The 11878-nt window shown below is 36.6% G+C and overlaps 1 protein-coding gene across 6 annotated transcripts in view; it reads right to left on the bottom strand.

Moving 5' to 3' along the window:
• The window catches only part of FOXP2 (forkhead box P2), a 66779-nt gene extending 55310 nt beyond the window's left edge, over nucleotides 1-11469 (bottom strand). Inside the window, exons 1-5 of one of the 6 annotated variants that reach the window (XM_009887070.1) lie at nucleotides 11320-11469; nucleotides 10042-10173; nucleotides 8391-8553; nucleotides 1794-2007; nucleotides 49-153 (exon numbers count right to left, since the gene is read on the bottom strand). In XM_009887070.1, coding sequence (XP_009885372.1) covers nucleotides 49-153; nucleotides 1794-2007; nucleotides 8391-8553; nucleotides 10042-10173; nucleotides 11320-11448 — 743 coding nt within the window. In that variant the 5' untranslated portion in view covers nucleotides 11449-11469. The remainder of the gene's footprint in view (nucleotides 1-48; nucleotides 154-1793; nucleotides 2008-8390; nucleotides 8554-10041; nucleotides 10174-11319) is intronic. The other 5 variants (XM_009887075.1, XM_009887071.1, XM_009887073.1 and 2 more) reach the window with 5 other exon arrangements.
• Between the last annotated feature and the right edge of the window lie 409 nt (nucleotides 11470-11878).

The following is an 11878-nucleotide window of genomic DNA, read 5'->3' as shown; positions in this document are numbered from 1 at the left end:
TTCCCTCGCCTTAAACAACCCTGCAACAATGAATAAAAATCCACCTACTTTAAAAATTGTCCAAAATCTTCACAAACGCTTTCACAGCCAGGCCATTTGCAAACTCCATGACCATAGAGAGTATGGGAGGCCCCAGTCTCCTCATGTGACGAGCTGTAGCAAAAGAATAAGGCATCAGATTCATCTCAAAAGCCATAATCGTTGGAGGCTGCTAGCGCCTGTCAGGTTACGATCAGTGACAAACAGGTCAAAACAGGTCAATTTAGCTCAGAGCAGTCAGAAAAATTTAATCGTTCTATTGAATAGTTCAACTGCCAAGGCTAGATGATGTTCCAATTAGAGAAGAAATAGAGCCAAAGATGACTGTTAATAAAGGATGAAAAAATAAGATGACTGTATAATACCATATGCTAATTCTGCCATATGACCTTGGTGTAACATTTACCTATAAATAAAAAATATACTCAGAAGTGATCAATTCTGAGAAGAAATATGGAAGATGGATAGTCAGAGTTTATGAATATTGTGAATGTTACTACAAAATATTTGGATTTTCTGCTTAAATGTGTATAAAAATAAAGTTGCTTCCATCAATAAATATTTTTATTCACAAGCATTGCTTCCATTAGCTACCTGGCTTCATAAAAAAACCCAGCTGTATTCTGTGTCCTTTTTTGGAACCTCCACAATGGTTACAGTTATGAAAGAAACGTACAGTTATCAAAGAAATTCAGGGGACTGTCCCATGGAGGTGGGTGTCAGCTACACATCCTGAAGCAACGAAACATTCTCTGAGACATAACTACAAAAGCAATACTAAATAAAAGTATTACTATTAAGGTATTCAGAGAAGTAACAGGTTTTGAATAATACAAAATAACGACAGAAAAATGTTCTCACATTCACATGAGGACCAGAGACACTTAAATTATAGTCTCCTATTATAAATATTAAAATAATTAAATGGAATATTTATTTGAAAATACATTTATTTGAAAATACAGTTATTTACAATTTAGGTTATGTAGATACAAATTAAATTTCATCTTGTATTGAGATCACCTACATCTGACTATACTAAAATATTTACTAATAAGTGCTACAGGTGCTATGTACTCTTCTATGAACTTAATCCATTACTTGAAAATTCAGTGAAGGATATCCACCAATGTGACTGCAAAATTATTTTAACTTTATCCATATGGTTGAATTCCACTGTATTACACAAACACCACTGAAAATTTGTATGAAACGTGTCAACTGTGTTACTGTTGTGCATATAAAAAGGAAGATTCAGTGGTGTTCTTCACAAGGGATGAACAGTATGAGAACTGCTTTAATGTACTAATTTTTAAAGCACTTTTTACATGGAAGCTTTGCACTGAATTACAGTCTTGACAACTAAGATATAGGTACATCTATAAGTAAGTGCCTGACTGCCAGATGTGTTAACTCAAATATGAACGAAACTAGCGCCTACCAAAGTGCCCACAGTTCTGCATTTACACCTCTAAACCAGCACACTCTATTCTGGGATTTCTAATTTTTAACAAAACTACCATAAACTCATGTTATAAAACCACAGGCAGGTAATTGTTGTTCCATCTGCAAAATTAGATATCATTATTGAAAATGATGCCCTATTGATAAACAATTCTGAAGAATCAGGTCTCCACGATCTCTTAAGTAAACTGTATTAAGTGTTATTTTGTGATTGGAAATACGTGACTCATGATGTTAAACAACAGCTTTATGTCAAAAGATAAGCACAGTTGAAATCTCGTCAGAATTACCTGTCTCGCCTTGCATTTAGAACTGAAGACTGTCCATTCACTATGGAATGATGAGTTATTGGTGGTGATGCTTTGGAAGTGGTGGAGGAGGTAGTAGAGGAGGAATTGTTAGTAGTGAGGTCTAGCCCTCCATGTTTAATGCCATTGTCTTCCATACTGTGAACTCCAGTCACTTCTTTCCATAACTGCTGAATCTCAGCAGGACTTAAGCCAGCTATAAAATGAAAGAGAGCCCCACTAATATAACAAAATAAAGAGTTTCATATAATGAGCTCAGTGTTATTAATGGATTAATGCCAACAATAAAGCTGATGCTGTTTTTCCAGCATAATCAATGTGTAGTAAAACATAAATTTCATTTTCCTTCTGTCAGAATCCAGGTAATCTAACTGTCTTCTCTTGTGTTACAAACAGTCAATTAGAAATTACCAATTTTAATAATATTATATACTCCTTATGAAAACATTGATCAAGGATCAAAGAGTGAAAGCTACAAAGAGCTTGCAAGTACTTCTTGAAAAGAAAAAAAACCCAACCCTAAATATACTTCTGGATAAGATTTTCATTGTCTGCTTAATCAATTTCTTGACATGGAAACATAAGTCAATGCATCCACAGTTAACTCAGGTTTTATAATTCCTCTTAATCAAACATGTAATGGAAAATAGAAAAACATATTACACTCAGGATACAAACATTGATATTCTCTTTAAACACTTAACAAGAGCAGGGAGTGGGGGAAGAAGACTGGAGGGAGAAAAATCAGAAGACAAAAATGAAATCAATGAGATCATAACAGGTTTAACATTTGAGCAGAATGCATCTGACTTTAATGAATGACACTCACATATTCATTAGTCCTGTTTAATATTTACAAAAATCGTTCTGTTTAGAAATGTGTCTTAAGAGGCAAAACCAAAGCAACTATTTGGAAGGACAAAACCACTACAGCTTAGAGCTAGATACTGGTGACTGCTTAAGCTCTTTGGTACTATTCAGTGGCACCAGACAAATAGAAAGCCAACAAAACTGACCCGTTTACAACTCCCTCTACACAGATGAAATTACATGCAGCGTAGCCCATCAAATTCCTCCACTATTTTTTTGTCCAGCCCTACTGTGGAAAACAAATAGGAGGGTTTGGCTAGGAGAAAGGAGACTCTGTCTCACCAGCCTCCTGGGGTCATGGGCAGCCATACAAAATTTGGAGAGGTTCTCAAACTTCTCTGCTATATGCACAGCACTATTCTGGAGTCTAGCCACCAGATCGTTGCAGATAGAGCTTAAATTTGCTCTCTGCTCTGCTTGTAGCCTGGAAACTTGTAGTTTCCAGGATTCATCCTCAGCCACAAATAGCAATGTCTCGTAGAAAGTATTCATACATCTGTGTTAGGGTTGTCTGGCTCGAGTTGAGCACTTTGCACAAAGTCATGGAAACTTCCATTACAACATGCTTCTGCCTGAAGTAAAGACTCTCAAAACACAGGCAAGAGAAGAGATGTGAACATTTTTTTATTGTGCCACCGAATGTGCAGCTAAGACAGGAAATGCAGATTTTGAAAGATGAAGAGTTCATCAGAAGTATATACAACTTCTGTCACTGCCAGTCTTTTTAAGTTTGACATCTCTCTTTTGAAGAACATTAAATTAAATATAGAAAAGAATGAGAAGCCCAGAGAGCTTCTTGTGAAAGATCTGGTTTCACAGCCGGGTTTTTCAGCCTGACATGGTTTGGGCCAGAGGTATCTTAAAATTTAATTCTGTCTTCTGTATCTTGTCTCAACACGTGAAATTAGGTAAGACATGCTCAAGGTATCTAGATCTGCTGGAATATAAAACTTTCAAAGTGCTGATGTTGTCTGAATTAAAATTTTGGTCTTTTTATTTTATGAAAGAGCTAAAATTTATTGTCCTTCAGAAAAGGATTAAAATGTATCTATTAATTCAAACTTTTCATTGAGTATGGTTTTTTTGGTAAACAAGATATATTAGGAAGATGTAAAGATTGTTTTTCACTGTTTGGCAAATCTCTTTATTAGGTCATGTTTTGCTTTGAAGACACAGGAACTCAGACTACTAAAAGAGATTCAATAAAAAATTATGAAAACGCACAGTAAGCTCCTTAATACTTCTTAATGGCCATCTCACCATGAAGTATACAAGGCTATTAAAAAATAGACTAGTAGTGATTTAAAGAAATAATAATTTCTGGAGGTACTGTGGAAACAAATTGGTTGGAAGGTATTACATTTTTTTTTAAATTATGAAAGGAGCTCATTTTCAGACTACTATTTTTGTGTCCTGATTCTCTACCTTGGCTACCAACACCCATTGGCAAACTCAGTTAATAACAAAGTGAAAAAAGAGTTGGCATGTAAGTCTTAACACTGGAGTTCATATCATATTTGTACAGTGAAAAGCTAGATTTTAAGGAAGCAAGCAAAGAAGCCAGGCTCTAATTTACTGCATTAGAGAGATGGGTAACGGGAGTGATGGTAATACTAGTTGTAATTGTTTAATGAAGGTAAGTAATTACCGCCGTGTCCATGAGGTATGTTCGAGTAACACTGCAAATAACCCATTTTAGTGTGGTAAATAATAGTTACCCGCAAATGTAATCACAAATCAAAATGAAAACTAATGTATTCATTTAGGTGGCATGATACACGCAGTACATTATTTACTTCTAAGTCTTCCCTTCCTCCTGCTGTTGAACAAAATAAACTAATTTTGTATTGAAAAAAAATAAAACCCAAGAATAAACCCATCTGTTTGAATAATCAGAGGGCAAACGTGTCATTGTGTCTTGCAGCGAGAAAATTTTCATCAGAGATCATCAAACTTGGGGTCCTGGGGGAGCTGGGTAAGAGCCACCCCAGAAGCTGGGTGAAGGAACGAGGGCTGGGAGCATCGGCCCTTCCCATGGGCAGGGGGTCTGCTGCCCCTCGGGCAGCCCCTTCCTCTGTGGGAAGCTACGGATGGAGCTGTGCCTCTACGCTGCCGAGCTCACCTAGGTTTTTTTTTAAAATCAGAAAGAAATTTCTCTCTGGGCTCAGGCTGGTTAATTTTATCACTTCTTCAGAGCACTTTGAAAGGCTGCCTTTTAGGATAAAAGGATTAAGGGCAGGCACTTAAAAAGTATAAAGTTAATAAGCGGATTTGTAATTAATTGTAAATTATGGCAATTTTGTAGTTTCTGTATCTAAAAAAGTCCAACTCCCACTTTACAAGAGACCTGTAAAATGGCTGACAGATATTTTAGTCTGGATGTAAAAGCAGGGTAAGTTTTAAAGTTTCATAGGTTGTGATAACCCTCAAAATATCCTCTCCACACTACATTAAAGGAGAAAGGATCAGGAAGAGGATCCAGAGTGGGATAAAAATTAGGGACTGTAATGAAAAGGGCAAATACTGATTCGCTATTCAGTTTACTAACACAAAGAATTTCGGGACTTGAGGTTAATTGTATACCTCTTTTCACCACTATCTATTCTACTTTAATGTTTGAATAAATGCTTAATAAAACTACCACTTATAAAACCCATCCATATGTCTGTTTTTGATTTTCCTACATAGCCTGATCAAAGCTTAGGGGTTTGGGTTTGGGGCTTTTTTGATTCATTTTATTATTGTTGTCATTTACAGTCCTTTGCATTTCGCTAGCAGCAATGCAGCATCACATGTAAGTAACTCACAGCGAGCCACTGGCTTTGGATGTGGCATAACGAAGATCCTGACTCAAAATAAATGCTAAAACACCTCTTGTATCTCATTTGCTATATCTGACCACCAAGAAAACGTGGTAAACATTCCTGTCTTTTAAAAGCAGAAACTATACTTGGAGCAAATACTGTTTATATATGCAAACCTCACAGCTGTACTTGGAAGTCACGTCTTTTCATACTAAGAAATGCAAAACCCATGCTCTGCCACTAATACTTTGTGCTTTAAAGGACTCTTTATGACCAATAACTTATGAACATGAATCCCTGTGTGTTTCTTTCATTGTTCAAGCCATCCACATAGCGCAGCAATCTAAATGGGTGCATATAAAAATATTTGGGCTACACATACGTAAATCCTTCTGTTTAACCATATTATACATCTTGCAGCACAGTGGAAGGAGAAAAACATTGTATTACCACATCCAATGTGTACTGCCTTAAAAAAATCTGAAGGTTTAATTTAATACTGCCACAGAAAATGTCTGCTAAATTTTATAAAACAAAGGAAATTTGATCCTCTCACTTTTATGCAAACCCCAATGCAGGGACATCTATGTTACATCTATTAAGTACTACTTGGATTTTTAAATGTTGGATATATTTGGATGTATTTGGATGTGTAAATTTAAGATTTACCAGCAAGTCTCAACAGATCTGAAGCCTATTCATCTTCATTACATTATTATGAACTGGACTGGGTACTGTACCTTCCTATGAAAGACACAATGTGCTGTACAAGAAGCCCACGGAAGGAGCTCTGAACCGGTCACAACTCTGCATTTGGTTCTCTCTTTGTTTTAGCACCTTAGTGGAAAGACTTCTTCTCACCCTCATCACTCTAAATTCATCTCGCCTGGCAGAGAGTGAGTGGCCTTTCTGGAGATTCAGAGAGGTTTTCCAGGAAAAGCTGTCTTGTGTTTTTTAAGTTTGCGCATCTGCATCAGGGCTATGACAAATTGAGGTCCTATAAATTTACTTGTGTACCTAAAGGAATCTTACATACACAGTAGATACCTGAACTAGGAGAGAAAAGATGGAATAATTAAACACTTGACTGGAATTCATTATAATTAAAAAAAATCAAGGCATAACCAAATAAGAGATTAATTTACTTTAAAAAGAACAATCCAGATAAATTTGAACTGTAAAATTTATTTTATTTCTTTAGAATCCTTTTTTTGTCATGACTTCAGTTATGCTTAATTCTTTGAGTAAAAGAAAGTTCTTAAAAAGAACTGTTTACTAGTTCTCCTAAAAATGTATTTAAAAAGGTAATATTTTTTTCTATGTTTTTCTACTAGAAGTGGATGAATGAGTGTTGCATTAAACTAATGAATAACAATGCAATTGGGTAGGAGTGCTGAGAGAAATCTGTGGGGATTGCTTAATGTGAGAGAAAACCTGAGGAATTCCTCTTGCAACAGATGGCACAAGAGGAGGTTGCAGAAGGTAAAGCTGTTCGGAGGGAGGTTGTGTTTCAATTGCTTTTTTCCATTCTGGTCCAATGTGACTCTGTACAAAAGGAAACCAGCATCACCAGTTTTATGTGTCCAAATTCATGAATCAGCTTACCTCCCCACTGCTATTCTCAAATACTAATATTTAGTGTGATAGCTTACTTAGGACTCTTTCTTTGTTGTTTTAATTTTTATGACTTCAGGTATACTTGTGTCATAGCTTTTCCACACAACACAATGCATGGAATTTACACATTTATTTGGAATCTCTGCTTTCCAGGGACTGAGGTTTTTAGTGGGTAAGTCTTTCTTACGCCTTTTTTCTACCTTTTTTTTGTCTTCACTGTTGTCTATATACTGTGTATTTTGCTTTTGCTCATCTAATTTCTGAAGCTTCGATTTCATAATAGTTATCATCTGGTGGAGAAACCAGATACATCTATAAAGACCAATTAAAACTAATGTTACCTGTCATGAACACAGTCTAAACAACGCTCATTGCAGGACTGGAGAGTCAGAGAGCAGAGTATTGTGTAATTTTTATGACAGACATTTAGGTCACCTCTCTATGGTAACACAAACAAACACATACCTCACAGGTTATAGACAGAGTCCTTAAGATGGGAAGTCTTTGGCCTTATCTTAAAATGTAAGCAGCATTTATCTCCAAGTTAATTTACTTTTCAAAAGTGCGTGCCCTATTTTCTTTCAACCATGAATGCATTTGTGTCAAGTAGTAGATTTTGCGCTTATTTTCAGCATTGAGAAATCTTGATCAAAGTGTCAAAGGGAATTTTTTTTTTCCTGGAAAGTTTTCATTGTTATTTGTCAGTCATAATTCATTACTATTGGAATCAAGACCTTTCAAACTTGTTGTCATATTTAACATATTTAATACAAAGGAATAGCATAGAAAATGAATCCTAAGGTTTGTCCCTAAATTCACATGTCGTAAATTGAAGATTCAAAGTGCTTTTCAATGCCAAACAGTTTCTTTTCTTAAAAGGAAAAAAAAAAAAAGTGAGTTTTGGAATGGCTTTAATATCACTGTCTGATATATTTTATATCTGTTCACTGATATGAAATGAAACGATAACATTTCCACTAAATCAGATTTCAGTAATTCCTCAGAGAAAAGCAATGGTGCTTGAATTGTGTTGCTATCAGAAATTGTTTTCAGCACATAAGGCTAATAAATATGCATCTTATATCTAACAAAAAACACTCAAAAGCTGTGTTCTTCCTTGAAAATACACTGTAAAATTTATCAGCCTTAAGAAAATTTGGTAATATGAGTTCTAATAATAGAGTATGCTTAAGTGTCATAACAGGAAACTGCTGAAGTCCAGATGCAATTGGAATGGTTAAAAAAGTTGTGCGTTTGAAATTAGTCCCATCGTATATTACTGAAATACCTTGTGGCAGAGACTGGACAGGAAGAGCAGACTGGCCAGGTGGGATGGAAATGAGTCCCTGACGCTGAAGGGTCAGCAGATGTTGCTGCTGCCGGAGTTTTTTCTGGAGGAGCTGCTGCTGGAAGACAAGCTGCTGGGCTGCCAACTGCTGCTGCTGCTGCTGCTACAAAAAGGAAGAGGAAAAAAAAAAGGCAAATGCAGTAAAGTGCGCAGTGAAGGCTAGTAAGCCAAAAACATAAAATCAACTTCTTTCCCTTTAATCTCAGTTATTAAATAATAATGCTATTTGCAGAATACTCAGGCAGTGAAAGCGTTTGAAATTTTCTATTATATTCATTCAAGCTATTAGGTGTTAGGGAAATGGCAAGATACACTTAATGACACACTAAAGAAAAGGGTCAAGAGAAAGTATATAACAGCTGTTTCAAACCAAAAAAAAAAAGAAGAGCTCAGCTCATGGTGGATGATAACAAATTTATCTATGCTGAAAGTGTAACTCTTTACAGGAGCCTGTGATTCAAAGGCCCTCTTGTTTTTCCAATTGACTAAGTTTGGTCCGCAGTGGCCCATGAACGTGGTCTCCAGTGATCTATTAGTAAACTGGGATGTAGCCTTCATTTCACTGGCCTGTTAGCTCTCTCTCTTTTCTCGTTGGAATATATTAAAAGAAGTACTGCATTCAAGGCAATGAAGTGCCCTATTATGGAGCAAAAATATAAGTTGCAATTTTGTGAGGCATTTCAAGACAAACTGGAGTCTGCAAAGGCTCAGGAGGGTATGAGAAGGCAGTCACACTTCAGAGAAAGACAAGCTGCTGTGGAAGACCTTTCCTTTCTAGTTTGGGGAAAAGAGAAACTTCTGATGCGCTCACTGGAAAACAGACTGCATAATGGAGCAAGTCATGTGGATTGCCCAGAGCCTCCGGAGAAATACGGGAGCAATTTCTATTCCGTAGTTGATGGCTGTCTGAAATTCTATTCACAAATCCAAACAGAAACAAAGCCTCAGGAGGTCACAACTGCTTCCTCGACGTTTGCATAATGGGCAGCTTGAAGACAACGTCTAGGATACCTGCTGATCAATTTAACTACTTCAACATGTTTTGTTTGTATTATGTTTATATTTGATGCAGTTTGCTGACAAGTGCAAGCCAGGCCTGAGAAACCCGCTTGTCAGGTTGATTTATGAGCACATCAAACTGTAACTTTCTACTCGCCACTCCAAACCTACAGTAGCAGTTCATTAATCAGGGGCCTGTGACTTTGAAATCTGTGCTCAATCGCTCTTTTTCAGCCACGGACTAAATTTGCATGCTCTCTGAACTGTGCCACTGAGAAAAGTAAGGCTCCTTCCCCAACACAGATTGCCTGTGAATACAAGATAATCAGTACTGTGTCCACCACACAGCTTGTTCTTTGCACACTCGGATTCATTAGCGAACATTAGACGACAGCAGCGCTAGACTGCGCAAATCCTATGTCTCAGAAAGGGGAGCAGGAGAATTATACCGGCACTGCTATTAAGCCCGGTAAAAATGTAAGAACAAATCTTTGATAGCTGCATCCTCGCCACAGGAAAAAATCTAAACTAGTCTTGTCTTTTCCAAGCTTCTGACAGCTCAGACTAGTATGCGTCAGCGAGTGTCTTTAGCTCCTACCTCTTTTGCTTGCTTTCCTGGATGCTGTTGCTGCTGCTGTTGCTGCTGCTGCAAAAGCTGAAGATGTAACTGCTCTTGCTGTTTCTTGTAAAACTCTTGTAGTTGTTGCTGAATAAACCATTTTGACTTTAATAAATAAAGGCAAAAGTTTCAAGTATTATAAATCTCCTAAACTCTTCTAGATTGGCATATGGTAGCGTAGCCATTAAGAATCACCTCATAACAAAAAATGTGATTTGAAGAGGCAGATCTACATACATTTTTTTCCAAGGCGGTTCTGAAATTTTCCAATGCAGATTCCAAAATATCCTAAACAGAAGGGTATAGAAAATCTGTATTCTAAAGGGAATGCAAGAGCCAAATTAACTCCTCAAATAACTATACCTAAGTTCCTCACATGTCCTACATAACAAATCAGAAGTTGTACTCATTCACTTGCAAGAAACCTAGAAGTCACTAAGGCCAAACTAAACTGTCTGTTTCTTAGGGGAAAAAAGTAATTAATCTGTCAATCTGTTTAGCAGGAAGCTGGATTCACAACTGAAGGTGAATTGCTTGTAATGATCACGTACTGGATATTAAAGTGTTTAAACATACAGCGATTGAGCTATGACTACGACAAACAGACATATCCTTTTCTGTATGACAATTAAGCACCCAATGAAAAACCACTCTGCGTTACACTGAGGTACTGATCACTGACACTATCTTTATTGTATGAATAACAAGTTCATGGATTCTTCACTTAGCTGCCAGATTTTGTGCTAAGGAAACAGCAACCTCCCTTTTTTTTAGCCTTATCTGGGACAAATTTTTTGGATGTGAAAACAAACAAAACAAAAAAACTTTTTCCCATGATGAAACAAGCTGTTAAGTTCAAATTTCATAACCGCATACCATTTATGTGACTAAAGGGAGCGCTACAGTGTTATGAATTTTAAAGCAACAATTATCTACAACTCTATTTGCACTTCCTTTGGCAAATCTACAATTAAAATGTGCCTAAGCACTTGAAAATTTAAATATCAATTTGTTCAGTATTTGTAATGCATCTGCCACTGCTGCTGCTGCTGTTTTTAATATAATATTTAATGTTTCAAAATCGCAATTTCACACTTTGCAATTAAAACAAGAAATTTAAAGACTGAGAAGTTTCACATTTATTTTCATTCTTTTTGGTGTAATGAGTGACAAAATATTACAAAATAAGACCCATAAAATCTGGCTGACACTTGTGTGAATGCCCTGTGCTAACGGTCCAAAGCAGGTAACCCACATTACCTGCTGCAACATAACTGCTTGCTGCTGCTGGAGAAGTGCTTGAAGCTGCTGCGGAGACAACACTTGCTGCTGAAGAATCTGCTGCATTTGCTGAGGGGTGATCACCTGGGGAGTCATCATGGCCACTGACACAGGCACCTGCACAGGGAAAGAAAGATATCACCATCAAACACATTTTAGTTCGCCTGCACCACAGCTGTACGTCTTTTTTATTTTGTACCAAAGATGGACCATAATTTTTTACATAATATTTATCACTGCAAAGTTCCAGTTTCAGTCAGAATCTGTTATTTTAAGACCACAGTACTGTGGCACTCTATTTTCCAGAGGCATCAGATTCAATCAGGCTCAAGCTTCATGTTTTGCATCTCTTATGTATTCCTGCAAGAAATTTAAGCATTGGCTAGTACAAATGTGTATTTAAAAATAAATGATCACATGGCAGGGCTCTCAACACTTCATAATCAATCATCTTATCAAGTGTCATAATGTTACGAATAGAAAAATCTATTGAGACTGTTTCAAAAGATATGATTAAAACAGACAGTAA

This window comes from Charadrius vociferus, unplaced genomic scaffold (genome assembly GCF_000708025.1).
Source record: "Charadrius vociferus isolate BGI_N301 unplaced genomic scaffold, ASM70802v2 scaffold906, whole genome shotgun sequence".
Taxonomy (NCBI): Eukaryota; Metazoa; Chordata; class Aves; order Charadriiformes; family Charadriidae; genus Charadrius; species Charadrius vociferus.
The sequence above is the reverse complement of the archived record's forward strand: the minus strand, read 5'-3'. Positions and strand labels throughout refer to the sequence as shown.